Here is a 23,001-nt window from a genome sequence, read left to right as displayed (position 1 = left end):
AGCAAATGAGACTGTGCTCTTTCATTATAATCTACTGGTCTTTAAATTCAACTTGTGTCTCATAATACTCATCTCTCTGAGGGCACTTCAGTCAAAACTAGCTTATTAATAAGATTCTTCTAGCACCTCTAAAACTGGACCTAACATTACACATTATCCATGCCACAACAAATAGCAAAAGGCCTCCATTACAATCATACTAATAGATCTCAAGAGCTCAAAAATTCAAAACAGTTCTATGAAAAATAGAGTAGACTTTGTTCTGTACTATCCCAAAAGGTAAAAGCAGATGCAAAATTTATAGGATAACAGAATATTAAGAATTAATAAAAACCATGTTTCCCAACTTTTGGGGGATGGGAACACCAAGGTATAAGTGTAGTACACTATAGGTGTGGGTATGAGTAACCTAGTTGACTTTTCCAACAAATGAAATACATCATGAGCTCTCTGCTTAAAGCATTTTCAACGTGGTGACCAGCTCTCATTAATAATAAAGGAATTTCTGCAGTAAGTGAGAACTAAGAAGACATAATACCTTTTCCAATTCAAGGATTTTCTTCTGTAAATCCAGATAACAAGATTGTTTCCAAGCTAAGTGATCAATTCTTAATTTTGCTCATGTGAAAATTTTAAACAGCCAATAAACATCGTAACTTACAGTATACATAGTTAGAATTCAGTAAAATTTAAGAATAATTCTTTCACAGCGGGTAGTATGGCTCAAGCCTGTAATCCCAGCACTTTGGGAGGCCAAGGCAGGCAGATCACCTGACATCAGGCGTTTGAGACCAGCCTGGCCAACATGGTGAAACCCCGCCTTTAAAAAATACAAAAATTGGCTACGCATGCTGGCACATGCCTGTGGTCCCAGTTACCCAGGAGGGTGATGCAAGAGAATCACCTGAACCCGGGAAGCGGAGGTTGCAGTGAGCCCAGATCGTGCCACTGCACTCCAGCCTGGGCGACAAAGTGAGACTGTGTCTCAAAAAACAAAACAAAACAAAACAAAAAAGAATAATTCTTTCTAAATGGAAATAAACACTCTGCCAACATAAGTTATTGGAGAAACATGAAAATAAACTTCTTGGCATGTGTAATGCTGGACTCGTGGAAGATGGGCAGTAATATTTTAGAGAAAGTAAAAGTAATTATTTCTTGGTTAACCTCTCACCTCTCTTAATCACGTAGATTCGAACATTTTAACTTTTATTATTATGATAACCATAATCAAAAGTCGTAACAATGAAACAGCAGCAACAATTCATTTTGGCTAAGTCACTTACTCTGATAAAGCTTACCAGCTAAGTATCCATAATTTACATACAGATAAGAAAATTGATTCTGATAGCCTAATTAGTTATTAAGGAAATGATCTGAAGCTGAACTGTAAAGTCAAAACAAACTCAGTTAAGTCCACTGAGTTGTGTTAGAAGACATAACTGTATTTTGTGTCTATGCTAAAACTTTAGCAAATTTGTCTTAAAACAACACAAACTGTCTATCATACAAGTTATCATTTTATCATTTCTATTAAGATTTAAAAACTGAACAAGGACTTGATGAGGACTATAGCATTTTCTACCTTTAACAGCAGCTTATTTAGTAAAAGGCTCAAGAAATAAATTAAATGAAAGAAGCGTTAAGGGTCCTCATTCCATTCCCCTTCTCTAAGGCTAAGTCTAAATATCCTATGTTAACAAAAACAACAACAACAACAAAACCACAAGCAAATGAGGAAAACAATACAAAAACCAAGCAGTTGAGTATGCAACTGGCAAGTCTAATACCAAAAATCTGAACAATTGAGATTACTTATCACATTGATAAGAAGCACAGATTCTATATACTTAAATTACATAGAGGATAATTATAAACTCAGGTTTGTGGTTAAAACCACTAAAATAAAATAAAATGTAAATTTGATAGTCATGTTAACTGGTTTCAGTGTAAACATTACTAAGTAAAATTATCATTAATATTATTATAAAATCAATGCAAATATCTCACCCTTACAAGATCAGAGTCGTCTCTCTTGTCACTTTTTTTCCCCGGCAAAGGTGAAGACATTGTGTAATCTTCATTTTCACTGTGATCCATTTCAGAACTATCAAGCCTTTTAATATAGACATTTGTAATTGTTATTACAATCAAATAACCTTACAAGCTTTTTCTGTTCCTAGTGTAGCTTTACAGATTTATGGAAAAAATTTCGTTCTTTTCAAAAATGAATCAGTTTCATTCTACCATATTTGGTACCAACTCAACAAGCAATGAAGCTCATTTAATTTAATATAGTGAGAAAATTTTAAAAATCAAAAATTTAAATCTAATATTTTCCTAAGTCTTTTTAAAACCTAAATTCTATTTTGGGGTCAGATCATAGAACCAATTAAAACTTTTCTCGTTGGCAGGTTAGCTTGGTCTACACTGCAACCTGCCCTGGTTCCTTACCCTATTCTATTTTTTCGTCTCTCTGTAGCATTTAACACCCTCTAACACACTATAATTATTACATTTATTACGTACTGACTGCCTTCCCCTGTTAGAATATAAGCATGAATCTTGTGTCAATCAATTTTACTTACCAATGTATGCCAAGCATTTAAATCAGTGCCAGGCATAGAGTTGGCATTCATATAAAGGTCCAGGCCTCTGTCCTGGGTGGTCTCATCTTTATCTAGTTTTTAAAACTATTTGTATGTTGTTGAACTCTAAATCTCAATCTCTGGTCCAGCTACGCTGAGTTCTAAACTCACACATCCAATTGTCTACTCAACACTTCACTTGAAATTCTAATAGGCACCTGATCTTTAATGTAGCCAAAACAGTTATTTGAACACTCTTCTTATTCCCACTTCCCCAAAACACACACATACAAACAGAGCCTGTTCTTCCTCAAGGCTTCTGTATCTCAGTAAACGGTACCACCATCTCTCCAGTTATTCAGGTAAAAAGCCCAGGATACACCCTTAAATTGTCCCTTTCCCTAACTGTTCACATCTAATCCATCAGAAAGATCATCTGATCTATCTAACATCAAAATAAATCTGAGGGTGGTCTAAAGGTAGTGAGTTATTCTCAACTGATTGCTCATAGTTAGTTAGACATCAAACTCCTTGTTTTAACTCACTCCTCCCTTCTCACTACTGCATTTCACTACTCTTAAAAAAAAAAATCTGAAATTTGACTATTTACCATCTTCTTCCCTCTTCATCCCTGCCATAGATTATGATTCGCTGACTCCTAACTGCTTTTTCTACCTCAATTCTAGCTCCTCTATAGTACATTCTGCACAAATCATCAGGGCAATTTTTTTTTAAAACCACAAATGAGATTGCTAGACTCCCTGGCAAATCTTTCAGTTGCACTTAAAATCAAATCCAAACTCCTTACCATGGTTCACGAAGTCCAAACATAATCAGACTACCTCTCAACCTCCTCTCATAATTTTTCCCTCATTCCTACTCTCCAACCAAACAGGTTTCTCAAATATACCTACTTCATTCCCCTGCAAACAGTCCCACTAAACAGACGGAATTTGGAAGAAAAAAATAACAAAACAGATTGGTCAAACATTGAAAGAAAGTTTAAAGAAAACTATATTGAAAAAGTATAAATTAGGATACTTTTGTGTTGAATAACAAATGGATGATAAGGAGAGGGTGAAATTATACTTGTCTTGAAAGCAAACAAGGGAAGCCAATTAAGATCTCTGAGCAATGAAATAACATCACAACAGTAGTATTTTTAAAGGATTATCTAGCAGTGATACAATATACACAATTGAGAGGAATAAGGAAGTAAACTAGTCAAATATGACAATAATTAAAGAAAGAAAATGAACTAAATGATGACAGTAAAAAGAGAAGTACAAAACATTGCACAGAAAAAAGTTAGCAAAACTTAGCAACTGAACAAATATAGAGGGGGGAAGAGTCAAACACAATTTTGAGGCTCTCTGCCTGGGTGAATTAGATCATCTTTGATTATAATAAGGAATTCAAGGAGAAAAACCAGTAATTTAGAAAATGAGTTGATGGAAATGTTTCTGGTCATGTTAAATATGAGACCATTTGATAGAAAATGTCCAACTGATATAACTAAAGGGTCACTTAGGTATTAGCCACTAACATGCATTAATACAGGAATCTAGAACAAACAAAAGCTATAAATGCAATTTCTTTTATTTCTATCATACTATATATCATTCAACAATTTATTCATTATAAGAAATTTGGTAAGATTTCATAGAATGTCACCTACCTTCTTTACTGATTGGTTATCAACAATGAAAAAGACAGTACAGTCTTTTAATAATAACTTGGCAAAAATCAATAAATAGTGGCAGTTTAGCCCTATACAATGCTCTGTGCTAACAAATCGTGCCCTGAGCACTTATGCTAAAACCAGTGAAAGGATGAATTAATTTTCCTTTTGTTTTTCGCAAAGAATCATTTTAAAAACTCTTCTTTAATGAGCAAAGGACATGAACAGACACTCCTCAAAAGAAGACAAATGGCCAACCATTAAAAAATGCTCATCATTGCTAATCATCAGAGAAATGCAAATCAAAACTACAACGAGATACCATCTCACATCAGTCAGAATGGCTATTACTAAAAAGTCAAAAAACAACAGATGCTGGTGAGGCCGCAGAGAAAACAGAACGCTTATATGTTGTTGGTGGGAATGTGAATTAGTTCAGCCACTGTGGAAAACAGTTTGGAGATTTCTCAAAGAACCTAAAACAGAACTACCATTTGATCCAGCAATCCCACTACTGGTTATATACCCAAATGCAAATACATCATTACACCAAAAAGTCACATGCACTCATCTGTTTAATGCAGCACTATTCACAATATCAAAGATATGGAATCAACCTAGGTACCCATCAATAATGGACTAGATTAAAAAAATGAAGTTCATATATACCATGGAATACTACGCAGCCATAAAAAAGGATGAAATCATGTACTTCACAGCAAGAAGGCCATAGTCCTGAGCAAATTAACACAGGAACAGCAAACCAAATACTGCATGTTCTCACTTATAAATGGGAGGGAACATCAAACACACATGGGTATACACATGGAAACAACAGACAATGCGGACTACTGGGGGAGCTGGAGAAAGGAGGATGTGGGCTGAAAAACGACCTATTGGGTACTATACTCACTATCTGGATGCAATATACCCATGTAACAAACCTGCACATGTACCCTCTGTATCTAAAATAAAAGTTGAATTTTAAAAAACTGAAAAAGCAAAAACACACTTTTAAAAAAACGAAGTTTATATATGTACGTGGTACTATACAAATAAATTCAAATGATACCAAAAAGTATAAAATAACCTCCCTTTCTATACTAGGTTAACATAAATACTGTTAAGATTTTGCATATTCTTCAAAAAAACTTTCTATGCATATAAAAACAAATGTGAACATTAATCTGCTTTCAAAACTTAAAGATTCCATAATGCTGTTTTATATACTTTGCCTTTTTCACTCAATAATGTATTGTGGAAACTCTTCCATACTAACTCAGACCTCATCATGTTTAATGACTATGTATTCCATTGTATCATACACCATAATACAACAGTTTTACAATTGCTACACACTGAGGTTGGAAACTAGTTTATGTGTACTAACACAGATTACCCCCAACAAGCTAAAGAATGAAAGACTAAGACAGAGCACCCATCCAAAATGAGCAAGCAAATAAGTATGAACTTGTGACTACCAATGTTAAATGGAAAAATTAAGTAATACATTACTTTCCATTTACTGACATGAAACATTTTGGATTATATTATTTCAGATCTCATAGCCTTGCTGGAATCCTTAAATGTAAATTGTGGCATTTCTTTTGCACTTACCTCCCCTTTATTCTTCCAGGAGAGCTTGGATTTGAGCTGCTGCTTGCATTGCTTACAGTTTCCATTCGTGATGATTTGGTCTGAGATTGCTTGCCTGCTGATGAAAGTGGCTTGTTAACAGCTCCTAGAACATTGGTTGTTTTAGGCTGAAATGAGAAATGCACATCTCTTTTTATTTGGTTAAAGCCAAAAGAAAGTTACGTGTAAAGAACCATAAATAACATCTCTCTCAAAGTATTTACTTACAAATCATGAAAAATGTGTATATCCTTAAGCAAAATAATAAGTATAAACTAAATATCACTTGAACAAATTAAAAACTATACAGACAGCATAACAGTTGAATTTCTTAGTTATTTGGAGAAAACGGCTTACATAAAAAGTGAGAACAAATGAAATGAATAATCAACAATGAAAACAGATAATTAGATTCTTGCCATGGAAAGACATAAGAATATGCTTTTTTGGCCGGGTGCAGTGGCTCACGCCTGTAATCCCAGCACTTTGGGAGGCCAAGGCGGGTAGATCACGAGGTCAGGAGATCGAGACCATCCTGGCTAACACAGTGAAACCCCGTCTCTACTAAAAATACAAAAAATTAGCCGGGCGTGGTGGCAGGCACCTGTAGTCCCAGCTACTCGGGAGACTGAGGCAGGAGAATGACTTGAACCCAGGAGGCGGAGCTTGCAGTGAGCCGAGATGCGCCACTGCACTCCAGCCTGGGCAACAGAGACTCCGTCTCAAAAAAAAAAAAAAAAAAAAAAAGCTTTTTAAGATTTTTTTATCTTGATATTAACTTAACCTAAGAAGTCTGAGAATCAGGTCTCCTAGGACTTTATTACAAGCTAAAAAGTAAGTTTGTGTATTTCAGCTTGTGTATATCTAGTAAATATAATTATTTCTTACTAGTAAATGTAAGATCGTTAATACTTATATTTTCCAGCTTGAAAATATAAATTTTTGAAGAAATACAAAATAACACAATTTTGCCAATAATCACGCTAAAATAAGCTACCACATAAAAATTAAAATGATTCTCAAAACATACTTTTCCAGGAGTGAAAAATGATTTCATTTCAGGAGGCAGATAATTTTTGGTGTTACTGAAATTCTACAACCAAGAGAAAAAGAAGTCGTCAGTGAATATTAAAACACTATCTACAGGTGGTTCAAAAGCCAACAAAGCAAACAGCAGTTTTTTTATTTAAACTAAATTATCATATGAAACACAAAATTTCAGTCACTGATTTTAACTACTGTAATAAGGTTAAACCAACCTCATGCCAACTCTAATATTAACAAAACATATTTGAGCTCTAACATGTTAGAGCTCTAAGAGTGCATCAGAAAACACATGCTTCTTTAATAACACCCTTCAGGGCAAAGACCACATGTACATACTCCTATTACTCTGCTCACACCAACGTGACAGCCCTTTTAGCTACTGAGCAATCCTACAGGGCTGTTCCAAATCTCTATACACTGGTAAGGTCTTAACTGGCATTTTGCTTTAAAAGCAAAAAGAGGATAGTGGTTATTTCCAGACTCTGTTACTCAATATGTTCAGCTAAATTACGAGGAATTAAATAAATAAATTATAAGGGAGTAAGAGGGACTGTGGGAAACACTGTTTACATCTTGTATCACACTCGAGTTTTTGGAGCATGGTTTGGTAACACTCTTGTAGTATTCCCAGGGTCTTAGGCATGTTCTAGTGTCTGTTCTCTGCTTGTTTCCTCATACCAATTATAAATCCCAATAAAGGGCTTTTAACTTCAGACTGTATCTCTATCAGCACTCTCCTTCCCATTTTGAACAATGGCCATTAATTCACAGATTCACATGCTTTGATCACATTTCTACCTGTGCTCTAAGACTGTCTTAAAACTGAACATAAACACCAGATCATCCTAATATCTGAACCTTATGTGTGTCCTCCAGTTTGACTCATATTCTGGTTCTGATCTTAAATCACATTCTTAAGACTCACAGCAATTTTTCCATGATCCTTCCTGATCTTCCTACAACCCAGTGCTGAGAATACATTTTATTTCAACTTACACAAACAAATTGTAAAGTAACTACCTTGTCAGGTTGAGTGAAGAAACGAGCTGGTAGTACCGGGTCTTTAGGAGATTCCAAACTGTATGTAGTACTCTTTGACATGATGATATTCATGGCAACATCACACACGGTGTACAGTTTCTGCAACAGTATATTTTTAAAAAAACAGATACTTAAGCTGGCAATCTAGACTCTGTAAACTAGGAATAATTTCAGAACATGAATCCAGTCTGAATAGTAAACTAATGAAAGCAACAGTCTGTGTAAGCATCTTAGCTTACACTACTGGTTTTGCTCATTTACTTGTAATAAAATTACTGCTAATTCTACGTAATTCTAATTACTAATAGAAAAAATTATTTGATGCTATCTAAATACTACAGAAGTTTCATACTTTACACCTAAATTTTTAAATCAATACGGAACCATAATTATTTACAAAGAATTACATACTTCATTCATTTTTGCATCATCTGGTCCTTGGGCATCTTTTGTTTGTTTAATATTTTCTACCATCTTTCTGATAAAAGCGTGACTGTTATTTTCATTTTTAGCCATTAATATTTCCAGAACAAACCAAAGACATCTAAAAAAAAAAAAAAAAAGGAAAAAAGAAATATAGAAGAAAATCATCCTTTGTTAAATATAGATACAATAATTCTAAATATAAATATAATGAACCTAGATAATATAACTCCAGGAAGAAAAAAAAAAAAAGAAACAGTTACAAACCAGCAGGGAAAAAGAATATGTCACACAAACATATAAAAACAGGTCAACAATGCAGATATGAGCTTATAAGATCCCTTCTTAAAATCTCACCAGATTTCCAAGGAGGCGGGTTAAAGGGGAAACATAAATGGTAGAAAGGATGAAGTTATCTTAACCCTCAGCTATGACAGGGAGTTAAAGACTGTCAAAGGAATAGTGGGGCCACGGATCAAGTGAGGCCTCAGATACTCAAGACTGACTACAGTCCTGATGGGAACTCTTCAAGAGAATATAACTGCCTTATTAAATATAAACAGTTAAGAATATTCAATAATAGAGAGAAAAAGTCACGATTGACAACTATAAGCATTGTCTTTGCTTAAAAAGGGAAAAATTAAAAGAAAGCTTCAGTAGCTCAGTTTTAAACTTAATTACGTAAAACTCTATTCAATAAAAAATGAAAAGTGTTTTGCCTATGCATTATAGAGACAGAAAGGAACAAAGTTATAGTTGATACATAGAGGAGAAAAGTAATGGGAGAAGGAGGAGAGAAATGTGAAGCAAGGTATTATTCTAGAACAGAAGAGAAATAACCTTTAGGAACTTAGGTATAGGATAAGTTCTTCTGAAGTGGCTCCCTGATAGAATGGAGATTATGCATGGCTACACTGGGGCTACTTAGAAATATAACCGTAAGTGTCTAGTAAATTCCAAAGGATGTTTTATTTATTTTTAAAAACCCAATGTTCTCAGAAAGAAGTGGCTAGAAGTTTTCAACAGTTTTAATCACTCTAACACAAAACTAATTTTGACAGAACTAATTTTTTTTTTTTTTAATAGAGACAGAGTCTCACTCTGTTTGCCCAGGCTGGAGTGCAGTGGTGCGATCTTGGCTCACTGCCAACCTCCACCACCCAGGTTCAAGCAATTCTCCTGCCTCAGCCTCCCAAGTAGCTGGGACTACAAGCACGCACCACCACATCTGGCTAATTTTGTTGTACTTTTAGTAGAGACGGGGTTTTGCCATGTTGCCCAGGCTGTTCTGGAACTCCTGACCTCAGGTGATCCACCCGCCTCAGCCTCCCAAAGTGCTGAGATTACAGGCATGAGCCACCAGGCCTGGCCGAACTAATTTCTTATTTTTTAAAAAAGGAAACTGCAGTGGGAAAAAAAGGGCATTTTTTCCTTTGCCATGAGAATTCATCATTAATTTGATTTTATTCTCCTGAGGCTTCTCAAATTATTTAACTACAAAATACTTCTAAAAATTAAGACATTAAGAAACATTTTAATATAATAGGAAACTAAAGGCATCATAAATTAGTTGATTAAAAATCCCAATGGTAATCTTTTATTGTAACTGAACGAGGACCAGGGTCTCGAGCTTATTTAAAGAATTATGCTGGTCTTAAAAAGATTTCTCTAAATATCACTATATTCCTATTCCCCATCCAGGCATGTACAGTGTTTTCAGTCTTTAAGCAATAATCTTTGAAAGAATTACAAATATTTTAAACTCTAGTTAGAGAATCACCAATTAAGTAATAAGTAGGAGTAGTTCCCCAGTTACGAATTTGGCCCATTGTTAAAATTAGACCATTCTCCTTCTACAGAGGAAGATAGTTATTGCAAAGAAAAATGTGCTTACTACATGAGTAAAAGCAAGATTATTAATTGACCTCACATGAAAATCTACACAGTTTCAGAAGGAAGAAGGAAAAGATAAGAAATGGAATGGAAATTTTAATGAATTACTTCAATAGAAAAGGAACACCAGACTGGTAAAGAAACATAACTATAATAATTATGATTAAGTTTTGGGAAACTACATTAAAAATGTAATATAAAGAGATGGTATGAAAAAAGAAAGACAAGAGAGCAAATAAAGAACCTTAAACACCTAAGAAATGAAATACATCAATAAACTAATTATAATTGAGATCCAATTATCAGCATTAAGGAGAAAAAATAACTTTCAGAAAATATGAAAATGGGATGGAAAAAATCTTACTCTTTAACATCTTTAAGTTGTTCAATATCCTGTACTTTGACATAATCTGGGTCATGTGCCAAAAGGTGAATTGTATATGGAACAACATACTCTGGTAGAAGAGACAATAATTTTTCTGAAAAAGAAAACAAACAAACAAACAAAAAAAAACCAAAAGAAAAAGAAAAAAACAAAACAAAACAAAAATATCCAGGTTAGAAAACCAAATCTTACACACTCTTTCTTTCGTACTATATTTTCCGCATCCCAACAGTTCACCACAATGACTTGAAGAAAAATATATTGAAATACCCTGTGTTGAGGTACATGATAAACAGTCTATTCATTCATCTACCATGTTCAATATTGAAATGGCCTACTAAATACACCATGGGCTGAGGCTACAAAAACAAATATTTCAGTTTTAAAATACGTAAGGAAAAAGTGACCCAAACAAACTATATTCAAGAGTGAGATAAAAAACATCTATTTTTCCTATTAGAAATGACCCTATGTTTAACACTCTCTTGTAAGCTGCTGAGCAAAATAAGTAACATCTAGTATTTTTCAGAGTCAATATGGAACAACAAGAGTTTGATACTAATTGTAACAGAAGAACAGAATAAAGGAACAGACTTAAGAGTTTCTAGGGCATTTTAAATAAAGAAACAGCTATTTAGTTTAAATGCAATTATTTTTGTATGTTGGCTGAGATAAGCATATTCTGTTAAAGAGGTCAGAATGGTAATCCTAATTGGTTTAATAAGGGGTACACATAGACTGGGACTCATTCTGGACAATTTCCATTTATATTTCCTATTTTCCAAATAAAAATATAAATTGGATGTTTTAACCTCATGTATATGTGTCAATAAAGCATCAAATTTTCTTTATTTCTATTGCTAAATCTACAGAGAACAGTTTGTGTGTAACATCATTCATTTCAAGGCCGACGTGGAAAGAAAAAGGTAACACAGTTCAAAATCTGGTGAAATTAAAATTAAATTCTATCAAATATTTATTGACTGTTTACTATGTTCCAGGCCTATATTAGAATCTAAAAATATAAAGATGAGTAAGACTAGGTAAAGAGCTCACACTAAAGCATAATCAGAGACAGAAGCTACACTTCAATGTGAAAGGTGCACCAAAATAAGAATGGCTAACACATACTGAGCACTTCTTTGGGCCATACATTATGCCAGGCACTGTATGTAATTTTTTAAATTCTCACAACAACCACAAGCAATCAGTATAATTATACCAATTTTGCAAATAAGGAAACTAGGGCACAAATGATTAAGTAATCTGCCAAAATACGACAGGTAAACGGCAGAAGTGGGATGTGACTGCAGACCCCTCACATTTTCCAGCGTAAGGAAGGAAGAAAAAGAAAGAGGGTCACAGTGATGTGGTAACCCCAAAACTGTATTTTAAAGCATTCAAAAGGTGTCAACCATGTTCCTTGGTTTTGTTCATTGTTTGTTTGTCTGGAAACGGGAGGCAATTTCCAGATAGAGTTGACAACAGAGAAAAAAAGACTGTTACACAAATTTCAAGTAATCGAAAGTAAATGAAACACAGATTTCATAATAGGGAGCAGACAGAAAGCTTGAAACTCAGGCTGAGAGCAAACTATAAAGGGCTATAAGGTGTTTCAACTTTATCCCACAAGCAACAGAGAATCAACAGAAATTTCAAGTAAGGGACTGATGTGATCTAATCTGTTTTAGAAGGATAATTTTGATACCAATGTGATACAGCAGGCAGTGGGTCAGAGGCACAGGAACAATTACAACAGGGAGGCAATGTATACAACAATCCAAGTGAAAATATAGCAAGGTAGGAGAGTAGAAGATAAATGTTCAAGACATTTGGAGAAAGAATTAACAGAATTTGGTGACGGATGAGAGGAGGGAAAAAAGGTATGAATAATGCCTCTGATTTCTGAGTGAGATAACTGGATGGATTTTAATGCTGTTTGTTAAATCACAGAAGTCAAGAGGCACACCAACTAACCTCAATGGGGTAAAGTGAGCAGATGAAAAGTAGGCACACAAACACCTGATATTAATGTCAGCTACAGGTGAGAACAAACAACAAAGATCAAAGACTTGTACTTTCTTCCAATTAAAATAAGATAATGCTCAGACAATCTATATAAACGTACAAATTTTACTATTCTGTTAAAAGTACCTCCAATGTCATTGTTTATTTTCCTTGGCCATTTAGTCCTTTACATAAACAGATATAGGTTGGTATTTAAGTACCATGCATTTTTTAAATGCCCTTCATATTAAATGAAAAGCAGTTATTGAAAAATGGTAATAAAAAGTGTCAATTATAAATAATAAATAACAGTAATATCATATATCATGCTGTATTCTATAAAACTGAAACTAGCAGGCTGAAAAAGTATCCTTTTCATTTTCTTATATGCTTACCACTAACAGCTGCATGCTGCTTCAGATACTCCCGCCTTACATTTATATTTTTCACCAAACATTGCCTAGCATGAGCTCTTCTCTCCTTTACAGGATCTTTTGCACAAAGGGCACAGATTGCCATATACTCAAGTGGAAGCCGTAAACGGGAAAGGCCTTTGTGAAGTTTCTGGGCAAACACTTGTCTTACTTGATAGCATTCATCCTGTAAAGACACAATTATTCCAGATATTATTCAAATGGCAGCAAAGAGTAACAACTTCAGATATAAAATTTGCTATTTTAAGTAAAGAAAAGAGTAAACAGTAGCAAGTTTATCTACAGTAATTGCTTCTCTGCTCACAAGAGTGAGATGTTGTGATTAAAGTTCATTTCAAAGCTGCAATATTCATCTGGGCCCTAATAAGTACCAGTTAGATGTGTTAGAAAACAAACATACTTTTAAAACAGAAAAAAACTAGTAAATATAAATCTGCCCTAACTTAAATAAGATACAAAAATTAAGGCTTAAACACCATCTCATATATATCTTTTTCATTTACTGGGCAAGATAAAACTGCCCAATTTATACATTTTAGTTCTGTCACTGAAAAAAACTATTCATATTAAAATGTACAACTCTAGCTGGGCATGGTGGTACACACCTGTAGTCCCAACTACTCGGGAGGCTAAGGCAGACATTGCAAGACCCTGTCTCTTAATAAAGAAATAAAAAGCACAACTCTGAAGGTAAGGATTACTAATCCATTTCAGAAACACCAAATTATTTTGACTTCTATACTTAAACCAGGCTGATTATTACCCGTGTGCCTGCTTAACTCATACTACTCCCCTCTCCTAAACTACCCACCCCTAGTCTCCTAGCTAACTCCTACTTATCCTTAAAGATAGCTTATATATCAGACAGAACGCAGTGTGTAATCTGTATCCAGCACCCACCTCTGTGCTCTTAGCATTCTGTACTTATCTCCAGCATAGCATTTAGTATGAAGTATTAAAATGATTGGTTTAAATGTCTGTCTTACCCATCAGTACTTGTTCCTTGAAGAAAAGAATTATGTTTTTATCTCTCTAAGCCTAACAAAAAAACCTGGCACATAGATGATCAGAAGTTTTTCTGAACGACACTAGCTCCCCCTTATCAGTGGAGGTAGAGGATACATTCCAAGACCCACAGTGGATGCCTGAAACTGAGGATAGTACCAAATCCTATATATATTACGTGTTTTTCTATATATAGATACCTATGATAAAGTTTAATTTATAAATTAGGCACAGCAAGAAATTAACAGTAACTAATAATAAGATAGAACAAGTATAACAATATACTATATAATAAATGTTATGTGAATGTGGTCTCCCTTGTTCTTAAAATATCTTACTGTGGAAAAGCAAAACCAAAGATAGGGGAGACTACTGCACAGGGAAAAGTTCAAACTTTTCTATATGACCTACAAAGACCTTCATGATTACACCTTACACTCCACCAATTAAATAAGGTATGGTGTGTTTCTTACTATTGTAACAATTTCTTCATCTAGAATGATCATTTAGTTTATCTTCCCCAAAAATCTTGGTCATAACATCTCATCCTTATCTTTAAATCCTTATTTTAAAATCTTCTTTCATTTCATTTAAATTTCAGTTTATCAAAATACCAAACATCTAGTTTTACAGAAGTAGTCTAAACTAAAGAGCTTCTGCACAGCAAAAGAAACAAACCATCAACAGAGTAAACAGACAAACTACAGAATGGGAGAAAATTTTTGCAAACTATGCATCCAACAAAAGTCTAATATCCAGAATCTCTAAGAAACTTAAATAAATTAACAAACAAAAACCAAACAACTCCATTAAAAAGTGGGCAAAGGACATAGACACTTTTCAAAAGAAGATATACACACGGACAACAAGCATATGAAAAAATGTTCAACATCGTTAATCATTAGTGAAATGCAAATCAAAACCACGAGATACCATCTCATACCAGTCAGAATGGCCATTATTAGAAAGCCAAAAAATAATAGATGCTGGTGAGACTGTGGAGAAAGGGGAGCACTAATACAATGCTGGTGAGAATGTAAATTAGTTTAGCCATTGCGGAAAGCAGGTTGGTGATTTCTCAAAGAACTGAAAACAGGACTACCATTTGACATAGCAATCCCATTACTGGGTATATACCCAAAGGATTATAAATCATGTCTACCATGAAGGCACATGTATGTATGTATATGTTCACTGCAGCACTATTCACAACAGCAAAGACACAGAATCAATCTAAATGTCCATCAACAGTACACTGGATAAAGAAAATGTGATACAGATACACCATGGAATACTACATGTGCTTTTTGCAGCAATATGGATGGAGCTGAAGGCCATTACCTTTAGTGAACAAAGGAACAGAAAACCAAATACTGCTGTTCTCACTTGTAAGTGGGAGCTAAACATTGAGCACACATGAACACAAAGAAGAGAAGAACAGACACCAAAGCCTTCTTGAGGGTGGAGGGTAGGAGGAGGGTGAAGATGGAAAAACTACCTTTTGGGTACTATGCTTATCACCTGTGTGATGAAATAATCTGTACACCAAACTCCTGTGACAAACAATTTACCTATATAACAAACCTGTACATGTACCCCTGAACCTAAAGTTTAAAACACACACACACACACACAGAGGGAGGCCGGGCGCAGTGGCTCACGCCTGAAATTCCAACACTTTGGGAGGCCAAGGCAAGTGGATCACCTGAGGTCAGGAGTTCGAGACCAGCCTGGCCAACATGGTGAAGCCCTGTTTCTACTGAAAATACAATAATTAGCCAGGTGTGGTGGCGGGCACCTGTAATCCCAGCTACTTGGGAGGCTGAGTCAGGAGAATCGCTCGAACCCGGGAGGCAGAGGTTACAGTGAGCCGAGATCACACCACTGCACTCCAGCCTGGGTGACAGAGCAAGACTCCATTTTGGGGGGAGGAGGGGGGAATTAGCTGTAGGGAGGGAAGGGGAAGAAGCAGTCTAGTTTTCACAGAAACAGTTATCTACCCTCATATTCCACGAAACAAAGTTAACATTAACTCACCCCACCCTCAGCATCAGTCCCACAGAGGAGAGGAGTCTCCGTTATAGAATTATTTACTATGAAAATACCCAATTACAAACTGGGTAAGTAAAAATCCACATATCACAAGCGTATTCACAAATGAACAGGCCATTCATTAAAATCCCAATCAAGTCCAGTTTTTGTCCCTCTCTGACTAATCATTCAGGATGCAACAATACAAGACAAATTAATTGCAATGTCAATCCTTGAAGCATCACACAAGTAGCAGGTTTTCAAAAAGTCATCAAAGTGATGTTAGAGAACTGTGAAATCATAGGCAACTCCACTAACATAAATAACAACTGAAGAAGAGAAAATTAACAGGAATGATGACACACATATAGGTACTTCAAGAGAATCATGTGAATAAATAAGTATAAAAAGCGCTACTGGGAACTGAGGAAGTCTTCAAATATTTTTCTGCAAAGATGATTATCCTTTTGACTGGTATTACAAAAGTTAAATGTGAAGTAAAGAATAGAGTAATACGATTTTATCTGAAAAAAATGTACCCTCAAAAAAGCAAACACTGGATATAATTGGTTAAACATAAGAAAAAAACAGATGGTGTCTAATACTACAAATGTCCCCGCCCCCCCAGATAAAGTTCCAATCAAAGCTTTTATTCACTACTGACTATAAAATTAATTTTAGTCTGCAGCTTAAGTAAATTCACTTTTAGTAGCCTTTTCTAGTACAAAGTATCTCAAAACTACCATTAATACCATGTAAATAGTTCAATTAGTTTGTGTATCTCATTGTATTATTGATACATCTCTATTTTCTGTTCTCCTAAGAGATTGTTAGCTTCCTTGGGCTATAACCATGACTTACTCATCTTTGTATTTCTAGAACTTAGCACACAGAAGTACAGAGTAAATCTTTCATGAACTGAATTCCAAGTTCTAAAATATCTAAGTAATTATTAAATTATGTTAAAATTCATATTGTTTTATTAAATTTCTCCAAATGTACTTTCTGTTCAAATACATAACAGCAGCCTCCCAGATACAATACTGCATTTAAAGAGCCTCAAGAAATAAAGTATATGTACTAAAGCGCAAAGCATAGTCCTGTATGTATCAGAGGACTGCAGATAAAATTCATAGGAAATCAAAGACTTCTTCCAGCTAAAAGACTCAGAGTGAGTTTTGTAAAGAAGGTTGTGTCGGAGCACTGACTTGCAGAAAGGGTTAGGTTGGATGTGTGGAAATGGGAGAGTAAAGAGAAAATTAAAGGCAGCAAAGTACAAGGCACAAAAAAGAAAAAAAGCTGTTCAGCTACATGAAATGAGGTTAAGTAAAGGAGAGTGTGCTCAACAAGATTTTTAAGCGTACATTTGGGTTAAAATATTAGAGGGGCTCAAACACCAGGTTGTAAAATACGTGCAGTTGTTTTTACAAGCATCAACCCCCTAAATATTTTAACAGAGGAATGACATGATCATAACTGTAATTAGGGAAATTTACCAACAATAAAAAAGATTCCCAACAGTCTTGGTGAGAGCTAATGATCATTACAGCAATAAGAATGGTCAAGAAAGTATGAATAAAAATTATATAATGGATATCAAAGGACAGAATTATCTGTACTTTGCAACAAGGTGCAAGGACAAGCCAAGAGTCAAATATAAACCATGCTTTTAGGTATAAGAAATGCCATTCAGATTTATTTAACACTTATATAGGCTCTTCATGTCATGAAAGAATAGATCTGGGAACTACTATATTTAACACTTATATAGGCTCTACATGTCAAGAAAGAATAGATCTGGGAAATATTATAACTCTCAGTATTATATTCACAGAACATAAAAGTATAAAATTTCTGTTTAGCATTTGAAGTAGGACCTGAGTCTTGAAAAACCTTAACGTTGCTGATGTAATAGTCACTTACATAGATGACGAGATGGCCAAAGAAGACTGTGTAAGTGAAGAAGTTGATCCTAGACAGATCCTCATAGAAGACATACATTAAAAAAAAAAAAAAAAGAGGAAGAGCCAGAAAATGTAATCAGATAAGTAAAGCAACAATGAAGAGACAGAAACCAAATAAGACAGTTTTAAGAATAAAGAAGCAATGAGTTGTGTCAAATATAATGAAGCCCAGTATCACTGGACTTGAGGACTTCAACAGGACATTTCTGGAAAACAACAAAGGCAAATGACAAAATATGAGTAGAGAAGACAGGATAAAAGAGTAAGAGAGACAAAGATAGATTATTCTTTCTTGAGGTTTGGAGGTTTAAAAAGAGGAGATGGGCATATGATTTAAAGGAAGAACAGATTACAGAAAAGCTTTGCTTAAAATAGGGTAATTTGATATGTTTCTAAGTTGTGAGAAGATGCTAGTAACTGATTTTTAACAACTGACACATGTTCCATAGTCAAGATAATTCCAAAGCAATCTTAAAGTTTAGGCCATTTGAACTTTCACCTTGGGAATTTGGTGCTTGAGGTGGCAATGTATGACAAATATTTGCTAGAAAAGGAAGTCCTTAGAAGTCAGTAACTGTGGATGCTTTTTACTTAGAGTGGACATTTACCTAATGGCTGGCACATACTTCTTATATACTGTAAGTTTCAAATAAAGTCCATTTCTTGTATTTGCATACTTTGTGTTTTTTAAATATTTCCACTTCAATAATGATAGCAGCAAATGCTCTAAGAAATGCCATACCAAGAACCTGATAAACAGACTGCAAGTCTTCCCAATTTAATAAAATAATTACATATGTTGGTTTCTTCTAAGAAATGTGATAGATGCTTTTTAAACAATTTTCAGTTTCTTTTAAGATTATCTCCAAAAATTAAGTGGGGAAACTATACCAAGGAAGTAATGGGCTCCCCAAAATTCTTTTTTTTTTTTTTTTGAGATGGAGTCTCGCTCTGTTGCCCAGGCTGGAGTGCAATGGCACGACCTCGGCTCACTGCAACCTCTGCCTCCTGAGTTCAAGCAATTCTCTGGCATGAGCCACCACGCCCGGCCGAAATAGCTGTTTTTAAAAGACTGAAGTACCAGTCTTGACAAATCATTTGACAAAAATGATTACAATTTAAAAATAGATGACTGTTTATGTCTAGAGAGTTATACATAAGTGGCAATTTAAAAATATGTACTAGAATAAAGGGTGGGGAGGAAGAATTGCAATGATCACTGAAGTAAATTCTTAAGACTACTTGGAAAAGAAGAGAAAAACTAAGTGTAAAATAACGAAATTATTAATGAAAAACTCATATTGAAAGTATTTTATTTACTAATGTGAAAGTCCTTTTACTTTTCTCAATGATGCTAAAGACTTCTAAAGCGGTACAGTCCAAATATAAAGTTACTCTACCAAGAAATCCATAAAACTGGAATAGGAATCTGAAAGTTTCACTGCTTATAATCTGAAAACTTAACTCACTGAGTAATAAGGAATGCTTCTAACCTGAAATTAGTTCTATGTCATGTCTTTATAAAAGTATAAATTTCGATACTGTTGTTTTCCTTTCAGGAACTGAATACATACAGTCAGTCTTCCTTATTTGTGGATTCTATATTTAGGAATTTGCATACTCGTTAAAATTTATTTGTAACACCAAAATTAATACTTGAAGCAATTTTTGGGTCATTTGCAAAGTAAATACACAAAGCAGCAAAAAATGTAAGTAGCCAGATGTGCACATTCCCAGCTAATGTCAAAGAAGGCAACACTGTGCCTTCTTGTTTCAGCTTTCATACGTAAACAGTGTCCTTTTTGAGATCTATTCAGTGCCACATTTTTCACAGTTTTGTGGTTGATGATTTTGTTATTTCATGATGAAGTACTGTCTGGTGTTTCAAAGCACAAGCATAGCGATGAACTGTTGTCTGGCGTTCCAAAGCACAAGAAGGCTCTGATATTCCTTACAGAGAAAATGTGTGTGCTAGATAAGCTTTGCTCAGGTATGAGTTACAGTGCTGCTGGCTGTGAGTTCAGTGTTGAGACAACTATATATAATAAATAGTCTTTAAACAGAAACATACATAAAACAAGGTTGTATATTAACTGGATGAATGAAAATGTTGTGGCCAGGGGCTTGAAGGAATCTATTCTGTGAGTTCTCCTAAGAGCAACTGTTCAGTATCTGCTAACTGAATGCCTGTGATAACATTATAGAACAAAACTATTACAAAGAAGAAGATCAACTGTACTATGTTAGCAACCCAAAACTCAAATGACAGTTTCAGAACTCTGAAATGTTTCTCATGCATAAATTTTTCAGAAACAAACAAACCATACACATTCAAGATTTTAATCTATGTATCACAGTGGATGTTCTTCCTTCCTAAAAGTCAAAGACCTTCAAAAAGTAGTTGTACACAGCCATTTCCTTACGTTGATAGCTAATGCACATAGCTGATATTGTTCTAATGTGATGATTTCATGGTAACAGGGTTCTTGTGCCAGCTTCACAATAGCACTCCCAGCAGCAAGTCTCAGACGTGACATATCTGGTTTACTGAAAAATGAGTAGAATGAATATAGATTAGCATTTAAAATATTTGTACAAAATCTTCTGTACATCTGATTTTATTAAAAATTCTGGCACAAAAAAGTTAAAAAAAAATGCTGTGATCTGAATGTTTGTGTCCCCCAAAATTCCTATGTTGAAATGCAAGTACCTAGGAGATAGTATTAGGAGGTGGAGCCTTTGGGGAGGTGATTAGGTCATTGTGGGAAACCCTCATGAATGGGATTAGTGTCTTTAAAAAGTGGCCTGAGAGGGCTTGTTTACCACTTCTACCATTTGAGGACACAGCAAGAAGTCAGCAGTCTGCAACCCTGGAGAGGGCCCTCACCAGAACCCAACCATGCTGGCACCCTGATCTTGGATTTCCCAGCCTCCAGAACTGTGAGATATAAATTTCTGTTGTTTATAAGCCTGGTATTTTATTACAGCAGTCTGAGCAGGCTAATACAGAAAATAATTTAGTGATACTGAACACCATATTATGCTCATTTAACTTCGGAAGATGTTATCTTATACTACAAAATTCTTCTTTTAAACATAAGTCAATGCTAGTGTCATTCAAGTCATTTAATTCCCTCACTCTAAATAAAACAGGTCTTAGTCAAGTGTAGAAGAAATCTGTCTGTATGTTTAGTTGTTAGGTTTTACATATTCTACTATGGATTTTGTTGGAGAAATGTTTATATATAGATGAGGCACCAAATATGTTCTAGCTTGCTAATAAATCAAACACAACTACTGTGCTAAGCACAGAAGAAGAATGAAAGCAGGTGTGGTGAGGAAAACATTACTATTCTTAGCTAGAATTCAACTTTTCAAATATTACCAAGAGGCTCTTTTTAAGTTCAAGGAAAGAAAACTGCTAAAATGAAGCACAATTCATAGAATTCCAGACTAGTAAATACATCTAAACAATCCTTCCTAATATAGTGATATATTAGCTGAAATAAAGGGGATCTTGAACAAATATAAGGAGGGAGAAGTTGTAACTCCTTAAATAGAACCCCTTTGTAGCTCTATAGTAAAAGATTGTTATTCAACATCCATGCAACAAATCTATGTCTATTGTGTACATATAGCACTGCGGGGTATTTAAAATAAAAGACAGTCTTAGTTTTCCAAGACTTAATAATCTAGTTGGCCACGTAAAAATATTGACTGGATGCTAGCCAACATTAGTAAGTTTCTAAAGTTGTAGGACCTCGTCTCAAAGGTGTGTCTCATCTCATCAACAACAATATTCCAAGTAGCTATTAATCAGTAAATCATAGTTCTTAGTGCAAAAAGTATAAACCACCTGTTGGATGTTTTCCTCACAGATATGGATAACAGATGCTTCCTGTGTTATCTATCCTTAAAATTTCCCATCTAGACCAGAGGTTTCTATTTAACCTCGTAAACTTTTTTTGTTTTGTTGTTTTTAGCTTTATTAAGCAGAGGAAACTTTTCTTGAAACCAAATCTTACATAAAAGTTTAAGGTGTAAACACAAAAAATCACTTTTGCTTAAATAGGAATGCAAGCTTCCTACTTAAGGAAAGGACAGAGACCCCCACCTACCAACTCCCAAGACTCCACCTGTTATGTCTCTACCAGAAAAAATTCTTATTCCAACTCTAGGCTGCCCCTAAATATTCCTGAATGTCATATGGGTTCCACAAAACACAGCATAAGTGACATTATATACTGGGTATTATTCCAATTACATTCGAAATTTTAATACATATAATCCTTACATAAACTCTATAAGGAGATACTATTGTTATCCTCATTTTACAGATGAAGAATCTAAGACACGTAGAAGTTAAATAACTTGCTGATAAATAAAAGCAGCTGATAAATGGTAGAACCTCAGTTTGAACCTGTGTAGTGTGTCTTCAATCTGCCTGAATGTTGTAAACCACCAAAGAACTTTGCCTCTCTGATAAAAGTTTATATAGCTGAATATAATTGGCCAAATAAGAAGTATAAAATAATATAATTAATAAATTGATTTATAAGGCCAAATGTATTAACACTGAGGAAAATTTCTTTACCAGGCTGAGCTGATCAATACAAAATTATTTCAAATTCAGTAAAAATTTTAAATCAAAACATACTTATTATTTGTAACTCCTAAACATTGGCATATATAAATTAGGGGAACAGAGACATGAAAACAGAATAGATTAATTAGAATAAAAGAAAGTAAACAGATACAGAATGAATAGTTTACCAAGTTTTTTTTTATATGTTTTGTTTGAGAAGGATGTGCTTCTGTTAACATTCTATGCAAAGAATACAGTATAAGCAAAACATACAAGGAGAAT

General features: G+C 34.5%; 1 protein-coding gene across 8 annotated transcripts in view; it reads right to left on the bottom strand.

Moving 5' to 3' along the window:
* The window catches only part of PDS5B (PDS5 cohesin associated factor B), a 189,251-nt gene that overhangs the window by 11,184 nt on the left and 155,066 nt on the right, over nucleotides 1-23,001 (bottom strand). For 6 of the 8 annotated variants that reach the window (XM_034936560.3, XM_034936563.3, XM_034936566.3 and 3 more), the window contains 8 exons: nucleotides 20,558-20,681; nucleotides 13,096-13,300; nucleotides 10,673-10,787; nucleotides 8,404-8,536; nucleotides 7,972-8,091; nucleotides 6,935-6,997; nucleotides 5,887-6,032; nucleotides 2,011-2,116 (listed from right to left, as the gene is read on the bottom strand). In XM_034936560.3, coding sequence (XP_034792451.1) covers nucleotides 2,011-2,116; nucleotides 5,887-6,032; nucleotides 6,935-6,997; nucleotides 7,972-8,091; nucleotides 8,404-8,536; nucleotides 10,673-10,787; nucleotides 13,096-13,300; nucleotides 20,558-20,681 — 1,012 coding nt within the window. The remainder of the gene's footprint in view (nucleotides 1-2,010; nucleotides 2,117-5,886; nucleotides 6,033-6,934; nucleotides 6,998-7,971; nucleotides 8,092-8,403; nucleotides 8,537-10,672; nucleotides 10,788-13,095; nucleotides 13,301-20,557; nucleotides 20,682-23,001) is intronic. The other 2 variants (XM_034936564.3, XM_034936565.3) reach the window with 1 other exon arrangement.

This window comes from Pan paniscus, chromosome 14 (genome assembly GCF_029289425.2).
Source record: "Pan paniscus chromosome 14, NHGRI_mPanPan1-v2.0_pri, whole genome shotgun sequence".
Lineage (NCBI taxonomy): Eukaryota > Metazoa > Chordata > Mammalia > Primates > Hominidae > Pan > Pan paniscus.
The sequence above is the reverse complement of the archived record's forward strand: the minus strand, read 5'-3'. Positions and strand labels throughout refer to the sequence as shown.